This window comes from Ambystoma mexicanum, chromosome 2p, assembly GCF_040938575.1.
Source record: "Ambystoma mexicanum isolate Mex_15411 chromosome 2p, UKY_AmexF1_1, whole genome shotgun sequence".
Classification (NCBI taxonomy): Eukaryota; Metazoa; Chordata; class Amphibia; order Caudata; family Ambystomatidae; genus Ambystoma; species Ambystoma mexicanum.
The window spans coordinates 673,811-697,337 of record NC_090923.1 but is presented as its reverse complement, the minus strand read 5'-3'; the positions used below and the strand labels follow the sequence as shown (position 1 = coordinate 697,337).

The following is a 23,527-nucleotide window of genomic DNA, read 5'->3' as shown; positions in this document are numbered from 1 at the left end:
TCACGTCCCGGTTAGGGGCATGGCGCATGCGCAGACGCTTGCTGAGTACTGAGCATGCGCAGGAGAGGAACTTCGGGGTTAGGAGCATGGAGCATGCGCAGAGGCTTGCTGAGTACTGAGCATGCGCAGGAGAGAGACGCTTCGGGGTTAGGAGCATGCGCAGAGGCTTGCTGAGTACTGAGCATGCGCAGGAGACAGACTTCCGGGTTGTGGTGCACGGGAGCGTTCTCAGGGCTGGAGGAGAGTGGGCGGATGTGCAGCGCCTCTGCGAGCCTGAACCCCCTGAACCCCCTGGATCTGGGAAGGCGGGAAGCAGCAGCAGCAGCAGCGGCGGCGAGGAGGAGCCCCGAGTCTGCGGAGGAGGAGAAGGCAGCACTTCCGGGGACCGAGGTCAGTACACGCAGCCAGCCCCCCAAACTCCTCACCCCCCGCGCGCCTGAATCCAGAGCCCAACTCATGGCCCCAGTCCCAGGCCTCAGAGGGTGGGGGGCCCCTCTCCCTGGTCTCCAGGCCCGTGAGCCAATGCCACAGGGGCGTGAGTCAGAACATGATGGGGGGCGGGGGTCTACACTCGCAGAGGGTCATGGGGGAGCCCCCAATGGATGCCCCCCCGTTCCATGAGCATCGAGCAGGACCTCTTAAGCTAGGCCAAGACTAAACTACACCCACTCGCCACAGGTGCCCCCCCCCCTTGCAGCTCTACATCTGCACCCACTCGCCACAGGTGCCCCCCCCTTGCAGCTGTACATCTGCACCCACTCGCCACAGGTGCCCCCCCCCACTTGCAACTCTACATCTGCACCCACTCGCCACAGGTGCCCCCCCCTTGCAGCTCTACATCTGCACCCACTTGCCACAGGTGCCCCCCCCTTGCAGCTCTACATCTGCACCCACTCGCCACAGGTGCCCCCCCCTTGCAGCTCTACATCTGCACCCACTCGCCACAGGTCCCCCCCCCCCTTGCAGCTCTACATCTGCACCCACTCGCCACAGGTGCCCCCCTTGCAGCTGTATATCGCCCCAGGTGCCCCCCCTTGCAGCTTTACATCTGCACCCACTCTCCACAGGTGCCCCCCTTGCAGCTCTACATCTGCACCCACTCGCCCCCCCTTGCAGCTCTACATCGCCCCAGGTGCCCCCCCTTGCAGATTTACATCTGCACCCACTCTCCACAGGTCCCCCCCTTGCAGCTGTACATCTGCACCCACTCGCCACAGGTGCCCCCCCCTTGCAGCTCTACATCTGCACCCACTCGCCACAGGTGCCCCCCCTTGCAGCTCTACATCTGCACCCACTCGCCACAGGTGCCCCCCCCTTGCAGCTCTACATCTGCACCCACTCGCCACAGGTGCCCCCCCTTGCAGCTCTACATCTGCACCCACTCGCCACAGGTGCCCCCCCCTTGCAGCTCTACATCTGCACCCACTCGCCACAGGTGCCCCCCCCTTGCAGCTCTACATCTGCACCCACTCGCCACAGGTCCCCCCCTTGCAGCTGTACATCGCCCCAGGTGCCCCCCCCTTGCAGCTCTACATCTGCCCCCACTCGCCCCAGGTGCCCCCCCCCTTGCAGCTGTACATCTGCACCCACTCGCCACAGGTGCCCCCCCTTGCAGCTGTACATCTGCACCCACTCGCAACAGGTGCCCCCCCCTTGCAGCTCTACATCTGCACCCACTCGCCACAGGTGCCCCCCCCCTTGCAGCTCTACATCTGCACCCACTCGCCCCAGGTGCCCCCCCTTGCAGCTCTACATCTGCACCCACTCGCCACATGTGCCCCCCCCCTTGCAGCTCTACATCTGCACCCACTCGTCACAGGTGCCCCCCTTGCAGCTCTACATCTGCACCCACTCGCCCCAGGTGCCCCCCCTTGCAGCTGTACATCTGCACCCACTCGCCCCAGGTGCCCCCCCCCTTGCAGCTCTACATCTGCACCCACTTGCCCCAGGTGCCCCCCCCTTGCAGCTCTACATCTGCACCCACTTGCCCCAGGTGCCCCCCCCTTGCAGCTCTACATCTGCACCCACTCGCCCCAGGTGCCCCCCCCTTGCAGCTCTACATCTGCACCCACTCGCCCCAGGTGCCCCCCCCCTTGCAGCTCTACATCTGCCCCCACTCGCCCCAGGTGCCCCCCCCTTGCAGCTCGCCCCAGGTGCCCCCCGCTTGCAAAATATGCACATCGGCCAAACCAGGTGGGTGGGTATAGTGGGTGCATATTCAGCCGCCCCATTCCTATTTGAGTCTGTCTATGGAGGTGGGGCTTGCAACTTTACCAACACACAAGTTAGCCTGATCATCTATGTCCACGTTTTCTATTGCTGCTGTGGGGCTCTTTGGGGCCCAAGGCGGTGCCAGTGCTGTAAGTTCCAGGGGTAGAGCGGCAAACTTCGCGTACATTGTGTAGCCCTGGTGCTTCCCTCACCTTCGGGTCGTTTTGCAATCGGCTGCTCTCGAGGATCTCCACACCCTGCGCTGTGCTGACCCACACAAGTGGTAGTTTATCATCATCCATGCCCAAGATGATGAAAGCAGCACGTCCTCGGGTGGATTAGTTATAAAGTAATGGCCTGGACACTCCCAGTATGCCCTCCACCAGTGGTGGGCCTCACTGGCAGGGTGAACATTCACCTCGATGACAACTCGGGCATTGAGGAACCAATTAAATCGTTATCTGTAGAAACGTCTATGACCCATTCCAGCTCCGACGGGCTGCTCAGGTGCCTTCTACACCCGCCAGATGGAAGTGGGCATGGAAGGGCTGCAAGTGGAGGAGGCACACGCCGAATGGACCCAGAGCAAGAATGCCTCTTTGGCGACAGGAGCCTGAAGTGGAGCCTCACCAAAGAAGGGCAAGGAGACGGGGCGCGTTCTGTGGAGGGGGGGTTGCCACATGTGGGGCTGTGTGTGGTAAGAGGGTGGTAGTGTGGTAGGTGCCACAAAGCAGGACTGACAGCTCAGCCATCCTCAGTCACTCTGGGAGGCTCTGAGCGGTGGGGGTCGCGTTCCCGGGACACCCTCCCTGTCTGCTGTGTATAGGATGGGGGGGGCTGATGGGGGGGGGGGCGGCTGCCTACCCTTCCATTAAGCCTTTCTCCTGTGCATGGGATGGAGGGCGGATTATGCTAGTGGGGGTCGGGAGGGGGCTGCCTAACCTTCCATTAAGCCTTTCTCCTGTGCATGGCATGGAGGGGGGGTGGGGTGATGCTGGTGGGGTGGGGAGGGGGCTGCCTAGCCTTACATTAAGCCTTTCAGCTGTGCATGGGATGGAGGGGGGGTGATGCTGGTGGGGCGGGGAGGGGTCTGCCTAGCCTTACATTAAGCCTTTCACTTGTGCATGGGATGGGGGCCGGTGATGCTGGTGGGGGGGGGTGCTGCCTAGCTTTCGGCTTTGCCCGGAGCCTCAGGGTTTTCAAGGTTGTAATGCAATGCGTGGCTGTCTTCCTTTGACAGTGATTAGAAGATGTCTGTGGAAGGGCAGCAAAGTTCACAGGTCTCCCACGGGGACCTTTAAACATTTAACAGCGTTGTTTATGGCCATAGATAAGAACTTGGGGCGCCATTGGCTATTTTGCATCATAATTGATGTATGCCCAAGTCTGTGCCTTATTTCAAGGCAAAAGCATTTAAACTGTCCTTCAATACCTTTTATTCGTTCATGTTTTGAACCCCACAAAGGAGGGTTTGCATTTATGCAGAATGTAACTTTTTCTTCACACTACCTGTAAGCAATCAGGATGCCTGGGATAGCGAAGCAGACATGGGCATCACTATATCCTTTGTAATGGAGCTCTACGTGTTGAGAGCACATCTGCAAAATATAAGGGTCATTTTTTAACTGGCATTGCTTTGCACTCTGGAACTTAGATTCCTGCATTCAAGAGCTAGGAGGAAAAAGCTACAACAGTGTGTTTAAATTACTGTTGCTGCATTATTTCATTGTGTGTATGTAATTATTTATATATAATCTCCCACTTTCTAGCTAGGGTAGTGATGAGGGCAGAGTTTATGGTACCCACAGGTGCTGCAACGTGTGCGCACATCGCGGGCTGCAGGAATCTCGGGGTTTATTCTGAAATGTAGGCCGGTCTTGGCGGGAGGTTCGGAGCAAGAGACGGGGTGAATCGGCAGCGACCTCTTTTCAATTAAATGTGATGAATGTGTGGAGAGTTTCATTTATGTAACTCTTATTAATCATAAAATCTTTTCTTTCTCCAGACAGGAATACATTAGGTGTTTGGTCATGTTCAGCAAAAGGTAAGGAGAAAAGGCTACAAAACATAAATAACTAATGTAATCTATGTATGCCTCTCTGCTTCCGTCTACTGACCTGTGTACCCGTTCCCTCTCGTTACTTTTTTTTCCCTCCGCTTGTTCCCAGGGGTAGACTAGGAACCAAAATTGGCCCTGGAAAATCTTTTGCAAATGGCCACATGTTGCGTGGAGCAAAGATGGATAGCGAGCCATCCCAGCACCGCCACAGAGCGTTTGGATGAGGCTATCCATGAACAGTTTTTAAAAAGTCATGTTGTAACCCTCTTCGACCTATTTTGGGGTCCTATGCAGCCACATTTGTCTTTCGATCCAATCAAAGGAAATGTAGAAATCCGAGAATCTCTTTTCCCCGGACCTCTTCACACCTGTTAATACCTGCTCCTTAATAAGCTGACCTGCAGCAATCACAACCAGCTGCATGGAAGTCCCCTGACTCCCTCATCTGTGCTGGACACCATTGGCATTCCGCAGTGCAGGCATTTGTGTTCTAGCATAGGCACAGGACCCAGCCTAATAATAGCAGGTGCAAGGCATGTGTACGGACTGTAGTATAGCTGTAGGACATCTACCCAGGTACAGGCATAGGACCTATTCCAATAATAGCAGGTATGAGGCTGGTTTACAGGCCTAATGTCAGGTACCTGGACGATCGAGGCAGGTGAGAATATTCTCAGGAGTTCTGGAGACAGCACAGCCCCAATGCACAGGGAAGAATCTTCCAGGACCCTTAAGGTCACCCCCAGTGGACCCTCCCTCCCTCCCCGTAGACAGGAGTTGCTATGTGACACGCCCCATTCCCTTGAATTCAATGTGGAATAGGAAACTAAAGCGGATGAGAACAAAAACAGGGATTAATAGAGTGAAAATTGTATGGGTGTGTCTTCCGTGTGGCTGCGGTTGGGCCAGCGTATAGGTGCAGAGCGGCGGCGGGCGGAAGAGGCATGGCTCACCATGGTCAGGGCGGAATTCTCCATGCGTCGGGCGTTGAGGCGGGCAGAGTGCCTCGAGGCGAGACCTTGGGGCCAGGACAGAGGCCCGCCTCCAGCAAATAGACATGGAGTTCGATGATGCCCTGGCCGAAAACATCAATGAGTGAGCCGCAGGACTTGCCCGTCGCCATTGTAAATAGTTTATAGTGTTAGGTTTCCTTTTATTTTTTTTATTTTGGGGCTTTTGGACTATGCCCCACACTTTTGTAAATAGTTTTTCTTGTTAGGTAGGTTATTAGATAGGTTTCATTTGTTTCGTTGGGCTCATGGACCCTTGAAAATTGTATTGTACATAGTTGGACGTTGGATTTATTTGGACATTTTAATTTCATTTCACCATGGATCAACGGATTTGCCTTTTTGCGTTTCATTTGGATTTGGTTTGGTGGACAGAGAGGTTTGGCCATTTTTCTTTTGGACTTGGATCTTTTTGAGGATTTTTTTTTTTTAATTTGGACATGCATTTAATTTCATGTTTGCCATTATTTTATGCTTTTAGTACTTTCAATTGTTTTTTAAGTTAATACATTTTGATCTTTTACTTCAATGTGTGGGATTCACTCATTGGGTTCATGCATGTTGACATGTGGCTTTACTCAATGCTACTCAGTACTATGTTTGTACCTACCTGTAACGTAACCATTGTTGACTGTTTTAATTGTAACTGTAACCGGATCTAACTTACGCGCCCTTATGCCCCCGTGCCTGGCTGTGCTTTATAAATAAATACAAATGGCAACCTGTGTGTGTGTGTGTGTGTGTGTGTGTGTGTGTGTGTGTGTGAGAGACGGACATGTATTGATGTACATAGTTGACTTTTGGTTTGTGTCATGAGATGGGCATGTCACTGCTGAATGGGTGGGGGGACATGAGTGGGGGCCTGCTGGCAGGTGCCCCTGACTGATGGGGGGGTGGGGGTGCAGGGGGACATGAGTGGGGGGGGTCTGCTCGCAGGTTCCCCTCACTGATGGGGGGGAGGGGGGTGCAGGGGGACATGAGTGGGGGCCTGCTGGCAGGTGCCCCTGACTGCTGGGGGGTGGGGGTGCAGGGGGACATGAGTGGGGGCCTGCTGGCAGGTGCCCTTCACTGCTGGGGGGTGGGGGTGCAGGGGGACATGAGTGGGGGCCTGCTGGCAGGTGCCCCTGACTGATTGGGGGTGCAGGGGGATATGAGTTGGTGATCACTAGTGGAAGGTGACATGTGTGCTGGCTGGGGGGCATGGCCAGGGGTGCAGGGTAGTCCCCTGTGTTGTGGGTTGCCTGCAGGGGCCGTGGATGGGGTAGAGGGCACACCTGGGAGGACCCACATTGCCAATTCACGTGTGGGACTCCCCGTGCACTCCACTAGATACACGTACTTGCTCTGACAGCGGAATCGCGTGTAAAACTTCCTGCGAACCCCAGTAATACACGTACCCCACTTGCACAGGGCCAGTCGCGTGTGAAACTTCCCGCACACCCCAGTAATACACGTACCCCACTCGCACAGAGCCCTTAGCGTGTAAAATTTCCTGCGAACCCCAGTAATACACATACACCACTCGCACAGGACCCTTCGCGTGTGAAACGTCCTTCGAACCCCAGTAATACATCTACCCCACTCGCACAGGGCCAATCGCGTGTGAAACTTCCCGTGAACCCCAGTAATACACATACTCCACTCGCACAGGGCCAGTCGCGTGTAAAACGTCCCGCGAACCCCAGTAATACGCGTTCCCCGCTTGCCGTGTGCTGTGTCGGCCATGTATACTGGTACAGGGTTAGCGCAGTCCTTTGCGCTGGATTGGGGATTTTGATGGCTTTTCCCTGCGCTAGGGGCATTCTTGGGGGCGTAGCTGGCGCTGCTGCAGGGTCGCTGCGCTACGGCTGGTTTTGGTAGCTAAAATCCACGAATACGCTGTGCGCGGAAATTGATTTTAGTGCACGCGGCTGGCTCAGACACTAGCACGCGCACACTGTGCGCCAGCCGCGTGCGCCACTTGTGTGCTAAATTCTATGAATTACCCCCTTAATATCTCACATAACAAAACAACTATGGTGAGATACAATAAAGAACCAATATGTAAAAAATGCAGATTCCGCAAACAAAAAGAATCCCTAAGTCACCTGATATTATTCTGCACAGAATTGAGAGATGTAAGAAATATATATCTCAAGTGTAACATCGTAGATCTATGCGACCTAGACTCAATAAAATGGTGGAATTTGATATGATTGTGGAACAACGAGATTTAATTATGCGAAATCCAAATTCCTCTAACAATTATTTAAAGTGTTAGCACACCCTAGCGAGAACGATGACAACTAGGACTACCAAAAGTTGGTAAACTAAGCAAAATCAACTAAAACTCTGCTGCACAAAACTTTAATGTTTATTTTAGATTAGCGTTAAAGTGTAAATTGACTACTGTTTGTATCTGATTCGGCTGGCTTTGTCTGCTGTGTATGGTCTTTTAAAATTAAACTGTAGATTGTGAAAGATTTGTAATAAACCATATACACTTAATAAAAAGGTTTTGCTTTACATTTCATGTGCTTTCATTATTTATAGCAATGCCTTGGAAGCAAACCACATTACATAATAAACTAGCCTTTCATAGTAAACTAACCATACGCTATATACATTGTCATAAATATGTTGAGCAATGGGAGTATGGCTTTAGTTTTATTCTCCCGTCCTGCAAGCAAAGTCTCAAAAGCATCATGTAGATTAAAGTGAGCAAAACAAATCCCCCTTGGGTTGTATAACCATAGTCATTATTTCATAAAGTATGCAACATTATGCACCCTTCTCACTTCTGATCACTCCCTCCCATTCACATTTCTAAAGGGACAAAAGACCCTGCTATAGTACCCCCCCCCTCCCACCAGTGCCTTATGGCTCACATTCTAATCCTCCAACGTGAGGACCCTCTGCTGCCCGGACTTCCTTGGGATATTGTCCTGGCAGCGGGACACCTCTACCATTGCGAACGAGCGTGCTGAGCAGGAATTGCTCAGCACACATTGTCTTACCAGCGAGACACCTTTCCTGTTGGGCACCCTCTTTGAGGTGCCGTACGGGAGAGGTGTCCCAATGACAAATGTCCCACTCTGGCTCTTAAAAGAGCCATGGGGGTCAGCTTGCCCTTCCACTGCCTCTCCCGCTTGGTAGTCCACTGCTTGGAGCCATTTGAACACAGGAAAACATACCTTAATTTTGATCTGTCAGAATCTTGTAGAAAAAAATCTTTCAGCATGTACACGTATAAGGTGCTGTGCAGAGCCCAAGTTTGGAGATATATGGCATTTAGAAATGGATACCAAGTATACTTGGTCACCCACTGCACTGCATTAACGAATGGCTGCTGCCTTTGAATGAAAGGAAATATCAAGGGAATTGCTGACATTCCAGTGAATCTGGTCCTTTCGGCCATGGCTTCATAGTTCAGCTAGGTCAAGTCAACTTAGCCCAAAATTTCAGGGGTCAGGGGTGATGAAGTCTGGTCTGCTCAATGGACGTTGCGCCACTGTTTCCACGTGTTATTGTATATGTACATATACATGTCAATGGAGGTGCTGGGTGCATTTGTGTATGAGTGAGAGGGTATGCAAGCATGTGTGTGTTGTCTTTTGTGTCTGAATGAATGATAAATAATGCATTGTTTGTATGTTCTATTGGAAGTAAGTTTGTGACTGTTATGTTGTGTCACTGGGTGCATGGCAGGCTTGCTGAAGATGTGTGGGGGCCCAGTTGAATTTTAAAGATACGCCACCAGTCCTATCATGAAAGTTACAACAGAGCGTTAGCAATGGACTCTTGTGGTGTAGTAGTCTATTATCCCTCGGTGTTTTTGTTGTTTGACTGATCTACAAAATCACAGCGGAATTGAAGGTTGTCATTTTCGCTGCGACTACCTTTTTACCTCGATACAAAAAAACAAACCCATATCCCCCAAACCGCCAGTACACCCATAAACCCCCCGCACCCCAACTTACCTTTTCTCCATCGGCTGCCTCTCCTGTATCCTGGACCGTCAGATCCATCCAACGCGGGTTGGATCTGACGCTGCAGGGTCCCGTTTTCTTTGTTTTTGTTGGGTCCCCTTCCACCAATGCTGAGGACGCAGGGGACACCCCAGCAACTGCTGAAGCCAAAAATACCAAACATAGAGAACGGGAGACGCCCCCGCAACCCCAGCTCTTCATGTTCGGTATCTTCGGCTTTGAACTAATGGTGGTGACCGAATTCAGTCAAATCTACCATTCGACCCCCAACATTTTCAGCAAAGTTACTAAACTGCATAGGGCCTAGGGTGCAACCGTATGATTACTGTCTTTTTTTCATTTATGGTGAGAAAGTTGGCAACAGTGTAGTCTCTAAATGTACTCAGTAAACGCTGTAAACCAATTGGAGTATGGTCGAAGAGCAAACAGTCATTTGCATATGCGGTCCAACATATTTTGACTCCTTCCACCATTGGTGGAGCGAATGCAGCTTCTTCTAGTTTAGCTTTGGCATCGGAAACAGAGGTTGAAGATGGTGTGTGCGAATATGCACCCTTGTCGGAGGCCGTTCGAGGCATCAATCAAAGGGGATAAACCGCCCTGATTATTCTGCCTAACCTGCAGCATTGACCCCTCATGTAAATGAACTAATATAGAAAGGAGGTCCAAAGGCATCCCTAATCGATAAAAACTATGCTGTTTGTATAAACCCCACCTGGGCCCTGTCAACTGTATAACCTCTGTAAAGGCAAACGTCCTTTTTTCTAGGCTTTTGGTAGACAGGATCTCGCTGTAACACCCTCGATCTACCCCTCCCTGCACTGCAACTAAGTCATTTTCGTGCAACAGCGCCCCGATGCCTCTGGGCTGTGTGGCGCTTTACAAATGTAAAAAAATAAAATATAATAATGTAAAATATAATAATGTAAAAAAATAAAATATTTTCCCGAAAGCACACATCTCTCCACCTTGTCAAACGCCATCGATAAATTGATGGAGGCGATATAGATTGGTACTGAGCCCTTTCTCCACGCCTTTGCCTGCATAACATTCAAGAGCAGACCACAAGCATCCGTTCCCACACCTCTCATGAAGCCAAATTGAAATCTGGACAAAATGCTGTTAGACTTAATCCAATCTTGGATATACTTTAAGATAATTCCAGAGAATAGCTTGGAGTCTGCATCTATAAGGGCGATTGGCCTATAGTTTTTAGGACAAGACCGATCATCTTTCTTCTAGATGGGCACAACAAAGGAAATGTGCCATGAGAGGGGAATTGTGCGAGTCCTAACAATGTCATTAAAGCGTATATACACGATTTTTGCCCTGAGACCATGATTTTGCTTAAAGACGGCGTTTGCAAGACCATTCGGTTCTGCCGCCCTAGATGCTGATACCTTCTGAATCGGAGCTTCAACATCCGCCTGTTGGATCTTAATTAGCCACACGGCATCTCGTACACCCTCTGGGAGTAACAAATGACACTGAGCTGGTTTGTACAGATCCCCAAAATGTCCAGCCCATTGTAGTTCAGAAATTGAGCAGGAAAGGGCCTCACAGTTCCTGGTTAATTTGGTTGTTCATAAGAGCCCAAAAGGTTTTAGCTGTGTTGTCTTTCAAAGAGGAAATCATATTTTCACTGTCTGCCTGATAAAGTGCAGCACGTTGAGCCTTGATATTGTATTTCCATTTGCTGTTAATCTTTTTCCTTAATTTCAATTTTTTAGACAATGGAAAACTGGTTTTTGTTTGGGTAGGCAGCTCCCTGGCTCTATTGTTCTTAAAGGTTCTAATCACATGATCATAGATATGCAAATGTTTTTTCCGAACACCAGAATTTGCAGATCGACCCACAGACTGCATAATTACATTCCCCACATAATAGCAAAAGGAATCATTAGTGTACACTGTTTTTTTCCCATAGCTAAAGGTGGTAAAATCAGACGGGAAATCTGCATTCAATTTCACAACATTGCCTTTATGCCAAATGATTCTCGTTTTTGCTACATTAACCTGTAAATTGAATCATAATGAAGAAAAACACCCTCCTGTATATGAATGCGCCACACAAAGGAATTGCGTCGTTCTGAACAAGTGTTTGTCACACCCAGTTCAAAATGCACATCAGTGATAACCCTAGATCAATGAATCGTGTTTCGGGTTAAATCCCCTGCATGTTTGTGGTTCTTCACGTCGTCGTAGTAAGCTTACTACAACGACGTAAGCTTACTATGACGACGTGAAGAACCACAAACATGCAGGGGATTTAACCCAGTTATTACGTGCATCTACAGACTGCGCAAATAAAACTGTTCATTTCTGGAACAGAGCCCTGAAACACGTGTCACCGATACAGGGCTATCAATGTAGCATGCATTTTGAACTGAGTGTGACAATAAACACTTGTTCAGAATCACGCAATTCCTTTGTGTGGCGCGTTCCTATACAGGAGGGTGTTTTTCTTCATTATGATTCAAGTTTAGAGGTGGGGTCTGGGCCTCTAACCCTCCTGGAAGTGCGACACATTCATAGACGATTAAGTTATAATTGGGTTGCAGAGTAACTTCAAGTTGTTGAATAATTAACACCAAGTTTTCAGTATATAACCTGTAAATTGGATTCACAAAAAGTATCACACGCATTAGTCCACACCCCCACACATTTTAGCTGTAGAATCTTGTGGTTACTACATCTGGTTCTCAGCAGTTTATAGTCCATTGCCGAATTCATCATTGGTGCAGAGAAAAAAATATCATGAATTACAGTGGTAAACACACCTGAACCAAGTAAAGTGATCTGAGTCATTCTTCAAAAGATCTCAGGCATTATGAAGACCCCATGTCTCTAAAAAATGTCCCCATATGCGACCCTGTTGTATTCATTCTCTGCCAGATTCAGATTTGTAGAGGGTGGAAGTTCAACAAAAAATACCTTCAGCTTAAGCTTACGTATTAATTTGTGTAGTTCGTCTTGAGTATTAAACCTACTGGTTCTATACGTGGGCACATACTTCAGACCTTTTTTAAGTCTTTGAATTTCATGATTAGACAGTCTCCTTTTGGATAAGTTAACCACTAATTCCGCTGTGTTTGGAATCTGGTTTGCATTCCTTGATTTCTTTCCTTGGCCCCCTCCTCGTCCTTTTCCTTTTTGATTAGTGGTTTTTCTTGTCTCACCTGAAGTGCTTGCTGTTTGACTATCTGTTGTTGTGTTGTCTCTTGGTTCTGTGGTATCAGATTTGGAACTGCTATTATCTGTGGATGTCTTACTGGGTCTAGCTCCTTGAAACTGACACTTGTCGGCCCATGTCTAGACCTGATTATTTAAATATTCATATGTATCCCGCTTAAATTTCTTAACCTTACAGGCTTCTAGATCTGTGTATCCCTCTAATTTGGTATTAATGTCTAACAATATTTCGCTGAAAGAAGCCGCATCTGTCAAATCAGTGATTTCTTAACTCAATGTTTCAATTTCTTTGTCAAGTTGTGCTATGTTGTGAGATAATTCTTGAATAGTCAATAGAGTTAAGTCCAGGGAACATTTGTTCAATATCTGCTCCCATCTGGCCACAAAATCTTTGCTTTCTTTACAAAGGGTTGGTCATAACGGAACCCTTAGTCCTCTCGGAATCCTTTGAGCTTTGTAATATCTTCCTAATGTAGCTGAGTTAAGTTTCCTATTAATTGCTTTGTGAATTGCGTATTGTAAGTGCTTGATTTTGCTTTGCGGATTAGTAGTAGCTGTGCTTGATATAGTCGTCTCCTTGATCAGTCTTAGGATCGCATCTGCTTTGTCAGCTGTGAAGCCGAGTGTGGTTGCTCTATTCTCTGTAAGATGATCAATTTCCTCATAAGACATGTTAGGGGTGCGTCCACTCAAAGAAATACACAGATGTAATTTATAAGAGTGGGGGGTGTGCACAGCAATTTTTTCAATGTATTCCTTAATTATTTGTTGAATTTGTGTCTGTGTGGGGTGCAAACCCAGTAAAAAAAGGTGCCTCCGTGAACAGCACTCCAAAATAGGAGAAAAGGGCCTTGGCTAATGAGCCAGCAGTGTGGGCTGCACTCCCTAGATAATACAGATCAGCCATGACCTAGTATAAGGGGTCACAATTATGATTATATTTTTACACTGTCCTATGCATCTAGACAATATTCTGATGAGTTTGTTCTATACGAACTATGTGTCAACATACATGCACTATTTTGTTGGATATTCACTTCACTTTTCCCACCCCAACATGGCTGTCCTGAACACATGGTCCAGCCCCATGGTAACCATGAGTTTACATTTACAGTAACAGACAACTACAGACTTTTTTGCTGTGGTGTTGGCGTTTCACTGCAGGAATGCGATTTGAGTATTTCGAACTCTGGTTAGTTATACACTATTCTATTCACAATATAAGGCATGTACACGTATTAAACGAGTGCTGATTTACACCTAGGACGTGCACACGATTATCGGCACAGCCAGCAGGAAGAATTCGTACAGTGCCCCGCACGAAGTCTACATAATGCCAAACTTTTGGGTAAGATGCACTTTATACTGTCATCTAAATAGCCCTTATTAACAGTGACGAGCGAACACAAAGATAGCATAGCTGAACATTTTTTCTCCGTGGATGACGGAGTCTCCTTTACAGAACGTAAGCTACACTTACTAAGTATGTAGGTCAGTAGGTAGATTATTCACTCTACAGAACAAATTATGAGTCAGTTACCATATGTACAGCATTTAACAGGACTTTTTTTACTTTCCTTTTTGGTGCACCGCTACATGGGTACTCCACAATACGTATGTATATGCTTCATATCGTTTCAATATCCATTTGTTATTTGGGGTAAATGCATTGAATAATGTGAATTTATTTGAATAGCGAGTTGCGAACACACTGAATATTCTGACGAAATGGAAATATTTATTTTAATTTTAGTTTTACTTTGGTTCTTTCAATATCATGATTTCGAGCTTCTTGATAAAGATGGAACCGGCCCTGATGAAAGACTGTGATGTACGAAATGCATGGGCCCTTGTCTAGGCAAAGTTGAAAATAACGACAATTGAGTAAAGAGATTGATTGAAGAATAAATCACAACTGGTGTGAAGAAACACAAATCAGTGTAATTTATCAAGATTAAGGAAGTCAAAAAATATATTCATATGTTTTTTGTCATTTGGGAGTGCCGCTAGCTCATTACCAAGGTCCTTTTCCCACTAGTGAAGACAGTGGCGATTTCTCCTCTCCTGGTGAAGGGATCAACTCAATGTCACTGCATCTCGTCGCAAGGCAGAGGAAGGCACAGCAGCAGTGCACCCACGAAGTTGGGCGACACGGTGCCCATGTGTACACGGGTTCAGGCATACTCTCCTAATTCCAGACCTAGGGCACCTAGGTGTACGAAACACGGCTAGAGAGTGCCTTGGACCAGTACTTGCAATCTCCAAAGTCTCAAGAGTTAACTCGAGGCGGTGGCAGGTCCGGGGCAAAGATCCTGCGCAAGCTGGTCAGTTCACTGGTTGGCCCAGGGACACTTCCGAAAAGGCTCACTTGCAGGTAAAGGTGGAGGTGCTGTGAATAGTTGTTCCCACTATTCAAATGGGTTGAAGCGCCTTTGCACACCTAGTTCGATCAGAGGCAGAAGGGTCCTGCGGGACAACAGCGGGCTCATGGTGCCAAACTTTCCAGTGAGTCACCAGCGGTTCCTTGACTCAGCTTCTTAGCTTCAGGATGCATGGGTCCTATCCTAGGTTCAGTGAGAACTCAAGAGATTGACCTGGTGTGGGTGTTTGGGCCCTTATATTATCCAGAATCTCCTTCGTGCCAAAATGAAGAGGACCCAATGAGAGACCTGCTCACATACAGCCATGCCAGACGTGGACCAATCACGGACTGCGGTGGTCCCAGTCATTCCCAGCACACCAGACTCTCTGGCACCCAGGATGTGTATTGGAACTAGACAGTCCAGCCCACATCCTGGAAGCACAAACACAAGGCATGCAGAAGCCTGCGAAAGGTTGCAGTTTCGTGGGAGAATGCATGACCAAATAAGCACTGGCCCGTGTCAGCTCCACCTGGGGAAGGCAAAGGGACAAGATGGCCAAAGGAAAGAACAAAGGATCTTGTGGAATGGCTATTTTGGGGCCAAGCCACTGTCCAAGGCCAAACGTGGTAAACGCGATATGGACCGAAAGAAAGGGTTAAACATATGTGAAAATTAACAGTTGTCAACAGCTCTGTCCAAGGCACATCTGTAGTTCAACATAAATCATTTGAGGGTGTCTAGGGCCTTAGAAAATGAAACGAAAGGAAGACCCCCGCGCACTATACTGTAAGGTACTTTCTGCACTGGTAAACATGTTGCAGAGAACTTGCAACAAAGTGAAAGACTAAGGGAAACAAAGTCTCCCAGTACTGACTGTCTTCAAGGGCATGTCAGTTTCCACATAACAAAGTGATCGAAAATTCAGCTGAGTGCAGCAGAAGCCTGGGCTCCACTGGCAAAAATCAGGCTAAGATGGTCCGACAACAGCAACAAGTTGGGGGAGGGGGGCCCAACTGGAGGGAAAATGACATGTAAATGGAAATCTTTCCTATCAGCGTGCACACGCACATACACGCACGCAAGTACATACATTGTATTTCTTGAAGTTGCAAGAAGGGGAAGCCAAAAAGGGAATTGATTGCATCGGTTCTCCTAAAACTACTGCTTGGGTCCCATACCGGAATGCTCATAGTTTCTCATATAGTCTGTCACACAACAAATAATCTAGGACTGTCTGACAGAGAGGCAGACAACTGGCGGCCCACCCATCATGGGGTGACTAACTATGCATACTATTCACAAGTACATAAATCTTATTCCAGGATCAATGCCATATAGGACACAAACAACTGGTGTGTAATCAGTAAATGGTGCTGATCTCTTCTTGGATATTTACAATGTTGGGGCTGCATTCCCATTGGTTACTGGAGATGTCATGAAAGCAATCCTTGCTCACAGTGCAGCGGGTACAGGGGCTGCTGAGATGCAACCTAGGGTGCAATAATCAGAGTCCACAAAAAAGGGGGTTCTGGACCGGGTTATGGGAAACTGGCAAGTAACAGGCCCATTTACACCCACTCAACAATGAAACCGTGTGTCTTCCCCCTCCTGAACGCTACCCAGTGGTATATATAAAAGGCAACAAAAGTGGTATCCCTTTGGCAAATTATCTTCAGTACATGGCAATGGGGCATATGTATAAAAAAAAAGTAGGAGGGGAGTCTACCGTACAATTTGCCTTATTGCTTTCTATCAGTCTGTGTTTGGGTGAATATACATTTGCCTAAATGTAAGGCAGTAATCTGTGATTGCAAAATAGACAAACATGTGCCCGATTGGTGTCAAACTGCTGACCTAGTGTCAAACACCTGCCTTTATCGTTTGTTTATGGAAATGTGGCGCTTTCAAACTACTTTAGTCATTTCTGAATAAATAAAATGGTAGAATGTATATGCACGGCCCTGATCATTAAAGTTCCCACTTAAATTGTGTTCACCCTGTGTTTCATTTTCCTATTCTTGGATACTAAAATAGTCTTCGTAAAAATCAATTCCTCTGTTCCTGCTGCATTTGCCTCCATCAGATTATGTTATCATCAGAGAACCACTACTCTGCCGTCTAGACTTTGTGTCCCCAATAGATGGCACCCTAGTATTCAAAGTCTTATAAACTACTGTGTGAGTAATTAACTAGTGCACATCACTACTACTGAGAACCAGTCTGCCTTTTACATGTGATGCCTGTGATTGTGTTGAAACATTCTCCTTTTATTTTAACAGGTGACTGATGCCCCAGAAATGCAACCGCAGTGACTGTTAGATTCTCTGGACTAATGCAGTGAAAAGCGTCATTATTAGAATATGCAACTTCCAAGCACCTGACAAGTGTGCAAGTTTGGGTTCCAGCTGTCAGGCTTCTGTCCATGCAACTCCTTCCTTGTTACATCCAGTAACTAAGCTTGTTTCTTCTGTCAATCCTGGGGTTGAGGGATAGTGGGCATGACAACCACATTGTTTGATGTGCAGTAAGAAGAGACATTTTTTTTTTTTTTACTAGTATTCCTGATAACACACATGTGAGTGTTATTTTATATGCATTCTGAATGTAAAGGTAGTTTCTAATGTGACTGGACAAAATGTATCCTTGGGCTGAATGTTTTAAAACTTTCAGTCAGAGGAAAAATCGTGTTTGTCACCAGAAATGTTCTTCACACGAGAGAGCTCATTTGTGCTCTGAATTTGGCAAAAGATTCAGTGGGAAGTGTCCTCTTATTAAGCACGTGGTGCAGTAAATTGACGAGAAACCTTACACATGCACAGAATAGGGGAAAAGTTGCCATCTCAAGAACATAGATATTGCCCACGTGAGAACATGGGTGAACAACCTTATCCGTTCACTGAATTTGAGAATAGTGTCCATTTGCATGATACACCTGTCTGCCCCCAAACAATGCATACAGGTGAAACACATCACCTGTGCACTGAATGTGGGAAAGGGTTTGCTCAGAAGGAACATCTTACTATCCACCAGAGAACACACATAGGTGAGAAACCTCACGAGTGCACTGAATGTGGGAAAGGGTTCGCTGGGAAACAAGATCTTACTCTTCGCCAGAGAACACATACAGGTGGGAAACCACATGTGTGCAATGAATGTGGGAAAGGGTTTGCTCAGAAGGGTGGTCTTATTCACCACCAGAGAACACATACAGGCGAGAAACCTCATGTGTGTACTGAATGTGGGAAAGGGTTTGCTCAGAAGGTAAGTCTTATTCACCACCAGAGAACACATACAGGTGAGAAACCTCATGTGTGCACTGAATGTGGGAAAGGGTTTGCTCTGAAGGGAGCTCTTACTATCCACCAGAGAGCACATACAGGTGAGAAACCTCATGTGTGCACTGAATGTGGGAAAGTGTTTGCTCAGAAGGGACATCTTATTAGCCACCAGAGAGCACATACAGGTGAGACACTGTATGAGTGCACTGAATGTGGGAAAGGGTTTTCTAGGAAACAAGATCTTACTCGTCACCAGAGAACACATACAGATGAGAAACCTCATGAGTGCACTGAATGTGGGAAAGGGTTTGCTCTGAAGGGAGATCTTACTATCCACCAGAGAACACATACAGGTGATAAACGTCATGAATGCACTGAATGTGGGAAAGGGTTTGCTGGGAAACGAGATCTTACTCTTCACCAGAGAACGCACACAGGTGAGAAACCTCATGAGTGCACTGAATGTGGAAAAGGGTTTGCTCAGAAGGGACAACTTATTTGTCACCAGAGAATACATACAGGAGAGAAACCTCATGTGTGCACTGAATGCGGGAAAGGGTTTGCTGCAAAACACGATCTTAAGCACCACCAGCGAACACATACAGTTGAGAAACGTCATGTGTGCCCAGAAATTGTGTGTGCAGAACATGGAAAGAGCTGCATTGTGAACAGTAACCTTATTAGGCACCAGATAAACATGTGTGAGGCATGATTGCAGTGTAGTGAATGTGGAAAATACTCCAGTGTTCTCATCTGCCCTACGAGAGGACATGTTGTGAAGTCCCCTGTGCAATTGAAGCTTCAGAGAGGAGGTGGTGATTCTTCAATGGGTCTGACTTTGGCATGGCTATTTACTAAAACTGTGAACTTATCACCACAGCTGTTCCCAGTTTCCTTTGGCACACAAATAGTGGCTGATTATGATTGGTTGAATTCCTGCTATTTCAAATGCAGACCTTCTGGAATATTCTAAAAGGAGACTGTACTTTCTGTACTAAGGTACCCACCCTATACAACACTTTGCCTAAGGAACTCATGCAGATTAATGTGCAACAGCATTTTGAAAAAGTTTAAAGACTCAGTAGTTGAATCAATAACTATAGACACTCTTTGGATTTATTTGGGAAACTGTCCTATGAATTATTTTCTAAGTGGCCACCTAGCACTAAATGAGTAGTCATTTGTGTAGATGGTGCAAGAGAACATATGCAGATGAGAGCCCGCGTTGGTGAAGTGATTGTGGGAAACCTTTCTAATTCTCTTGGACCTCTCTGTTTGCTTTGACGCCATTAATCATCAGCTCCTACTTAATCTATGAGATGCCTGCACTGGGATTCAGACTTTGTACAATCCTTGCAGGATAATAGAACATTACCGGTAATGATGCTGCATTTGATATCAGAGTCCCTTATTAACAGCCTGATCCTCTTCTGCTTATTTGGGAGCTCAGCAAAGGTATCACTATACCAGCTGTCTGATAACTGTGAACGAGTGAATGGTTTCTCAGTGACTGACCAGTATATATTGGTTGTTGGGGTTGCACCGGGCACTTGGCATGCTTCCCTGACATTCCTCCGAGCTTGGTGCTCACGCCATCTGCCTGTGAGCTCTCACTTGTATCTGAGATGCTGTGGCTGGCAGCAGTTTATTCCCAGATTAAAAGAATAGTGTGCTCTAAAATATTATTGGCTAAAAAGATGACCCATAATCAAAAATATATATAAAAAATATTTTTAAACAAAGTCCCTATGTAAAGTATTGAGCAAATGAAGCTCAAACTCAAAAATGTGAAGCACTAGGAGGCATCCATTTTGTGAAATGGATGCCTCCTGTGCTTGCCCTTGCGGCACTAATGAAGCCAAAGCCAGCCAGCTGTAATAAACAAAAGCTACCACTGGGTGGCTTTTGCTTCATTGGTGCTGGAGACCAGAGACTGCAGGCAGGAAAGCTGCATCTGGGTAAGTGCTTATTTCTTTTTTTAACTTAGCACTAGCTGCAGTTTTCTTTCCAAGTTTGGAGGAGCAAGGGCTCCAAGCGGAGGCTACCGCAAACATAAATACAACGTTGTATTATTTGAAAACGCTGTGATTTTCATTCCAAATTTCTCGCGTTCCTCTGAGCCGGGGGAGCCCGAGAAACTTAGAAAGAAAAACTGCAGCATTTTTAAATACAACCGCGTTCTATTTCTGCCTGCCGTGGATTTCACTTTCAGTCCCCTGGGCTCCCCCAGGGTAGCCCAGGAGACTCCAAGCGAAAGGTGCCGCAGTGAGAAATGCAACATTGTTGTATTTGCAAATTCCGCTGTATTTACAAATACAGGAACGTTATTATTCTGACAGCGGCGGCTTTCGCTTGGTGTCTCCCGGAGCCCAGGAGACTCCACGCGAAAGCCGCCACGGTCAGAAATACGTTCTTGTATTTGATTTCCGTGGTTTTCCAACCAAGGCAATCACAAATAAAACAACGTTGTATTTGTAATTGCTGTCCCTTTGCTTTTTGCCTTCATTTTGTTTTCTGTGCTTCCCTGGGCTTGGGCAGCACCGAAAACGTAAAATGAAAGTGAAGGCAGCCTCCTCAGCTCATGCAGCTCTGCTCTGGCTGCCGTAAACAAAAGCTCCCAGTAGGGGGCTTTTGCTGCTTGTTTAGTGCCGCTAGGGCAGAGCTTAACATGAGCTGAGGAGGCTGCCTGAAATGGCAAAATGGATGCTCCCATGTAAACGCTTTGAGCCTCGTTTGCTCAAAAGTGTTTAAATAGGAACTTTCATTAAAAATATGTTTAAAGTATGTTTTAGACTATTGCCCATCTCTTAAGGCAATTTTAGAGCGCACTATTCCTTTAAATTGCTGCACAATAACCTCCCATTTCTTAACCTTCATACTCACTTGCTATAGCCCTCATTTCCAGACGTGACTATGGCGATGCCATTTATTCTGTGCATCCTGGCATATGTGACTAACTTCAGGTGGCACAGAACGTGCCAACCTGCTTCTTTCAGGTGTTCAGAAATGTGACCATATAACTCTGGTCTGTTACAATCTGCACTGGCTAATGCGAGAGGTCATGTGACCTCCCATTGGGTTTAAGGTGCTGTGTGTAACCCATTGTGTACTGTATGGCACACATCCCCCTTTTCTGCAGTGCATCCTTCCACCCTTGTCCTGCCTGTATTTTTAGTTCTACCCCTCTAGACGAGGATTTCCTGTTTCAGAAGGTAACCAGGTGGTGTAGCTTTTTGGGTTTTAGCTCCTCCTATCTGGAATGCCTTCTAAGAATGCACGCCACCACAGACCATGTGACCTTTGGATGAATAAGTACCGTAGAGAAAGCTTTCTTAGTTTTTTTAAAGAAGGCATCTCTTAATCCCAGCCCTACAAATAAGCGGTGTATTGATCACATTTACTCCCCAAGAATTGTCGAACACTCTCAATGTAAAAGTAGCAATGCTCCCAGCTATAACATCGGAAGCAATGGGCACATAGCTGCCGGCTTTCCTGATTTCACCCCTCAGTTCAATGGATATGTTCAGCCCAGTGATACCAGCCACGCTTCACCACTCGGAGGTGTTCTACAGGTGTTACTGACTGATATGTAGAGAAACTGTAAAGGAAGAAGGCATATTTTCTTTTACATGAATTGCTAGATACAGAGATGCGTGAAAAACAAACAATTACATTTCTTTCAGCTTAAGTAAAAAAATTCTACTGAAAATGAGAATCCTACTTTTACACCCCCATAAAGTAATATTACTTTCAACTTCACAACATATGGATTAAAACATTCCACATTGGAGCCCTCCTTAATACACTGGGAGAAAGTTGGATTCTCATATGGCTAATTAGACTAAGCTTGGCAACACACATGTGAAAAGGCTTTGGCAGCACATTCTGCGACACTCCACTCCTTTTCCCCTCAGGACCCCCTCTAGTGTATTACACTATTGCCTATGTCTAGTGGAACACTCTTCCCCTCAGGACCCCCTCTGTACACCATTGCCTATCTCTAGTGGAACGCTCTTCTCCTCAGGACTCCCTCTAGTGTATTACACTATTGCCAAGACTCTTCTCAGGATCCCCTCTGGTGTATTTCACGGTTTCCTATATCTACAATATGGAGGTGCAGTTACATAAGCGGGAGGGTGAAGGCCCTCTGTCAAAGCACTGTCTTATAAGAAACTGGCCTGGTGTGAAGGGCCTGGAGAAGATGGCAAGAGTTCCATTATATTATGTGGACGTGTGTTTTAGAAAAGTGACATTTTATGAACAGAGTAGAAGACACATGGAATAGAATTGTGAGACAATGAAATCCATGAAAACATGGAAATGAAATGGTGCCTTTCTGTCTGAAATGAACGTGTTTTGGGTGTAATGATATCCTAGCCGTGCTCTCTGAATTCTGAGCAGGAATAGTGGAAACAAATGTTTACCAAATTAAAGTAATCCTGGAAAACTGACAAGCTGAATTTAAACGTTACCCACCGGTGTTCACACATTGAATGAAATGCTCATTAAAAGAATATTGCACTTCAGCCAATATGTTGCTGTGTTACATTACAAATAAATCTTTAGTAGAACCTACATTTGTATGGTAAATCTGTTTATTTTCTGTCTTTACTCTGGAGTAAACTGATTCCTGTAACAGAGGCGATTGATGTGTTCTAGGTAGTGGGTGACTGTCTTGATTTATTTATGTTAGAATGAATGTGATTGTCAACTTTTTAAGCGTTCTTATCATGTTTGTATCTCTCCGAATTTTCCTTGAGGCTACACGATTCTGACTGCAATAGGAATATTGGTATATGCAATGATCAATTCAGCCAATGTATGATATGATATTTTATTTGTCAATGCAAGGGAGGGGAACGGGAGAACACATAACGACGATCTTACTAGGCCCAGTGTCATCGAGTACACGCAAGTGCATGGGAAAGGGAACAGGAAAAAACTGCATGGAAGGGGGAGATTGGAAGTGCGGAGTAGATAAAAAATAATAAATAGAACATGGAGGCAATAAACAGTGGTAGTGCCGCCGGCAAGTGCTGTGTTTAAGGCAGCAGACTGGGTAAGTCTGATAAGTGCAGAAATATAAGAAAAGTGGGGGGCGGGGCTGTATGGGTACATATACAGTCCCCAGTGCAAGGAGTGGCCAGGAGGCAGTGCAGGATGTTAGCAGGGTGAACAGGTACCTGAGCCCAGGGGACAGAGGGCGGCCAGGTGCACAGTGCCAAGAGAGAGCAGCAAGGGAGAGGGGAAGCAAAGTCGGAAGCAAAGAGGAAGGTCTTGAGGTTCTCCCGAAACCGGAGATGGTTCTCCTCATGTTTTAGAGTGGCAGAGAGGCTGTTCCAGAGGGAGGCCCCAGCCGAAGAAAGAGATCTACCCCCAGCTCGTTTCTTTGAAAAACAATTGACCCGCAGGGAGTGGGAGGTAGAGGAGCGAAGAGCTCGAGAGG

At 46.8% G+C, this 23,527-nt stretch overlaps 1 protein-coding gene across 2 annotated transcripts; it reads left to right on the top strand.

Moving 5' to 3' along the window:
• Nucleotides 1-178: 178 nt before the first annotated feature.
• Nucleotides 179-22,656, top strand: LOC138566122 (zinc finger protein 432-like). 2 transcript variants are annotated; one of them, XM_069643121.1, is made up of 3 exons: nt 179-390; nt 4,217-4,255; nt 17,083-22,656. In XM_069643121.1, the coding sequence occupies exon 3, from the start codon at nt 17,615-17,617 to the stop codon at nt 18,791-18,793; it is 1,179 nt and encodes a 392-aa protein (XP_069499222.1). In that variant the 5' UTR covers nt 179-390; nt 4,217-4,255; nt 17,083-17,614; the 3' UTR covers nt 18,794-22,656. The 2 variants fall into 2 exon arrangements, with proteins under 2 accessions (XP_069499222.1, XP_069499223.1); XM_069643122.1 differs by lacking the exon at nt 4,217-4,255.
• The last annotated feature ends 871 nt before the right edge of the window (nt 22,657-23,527 follow it).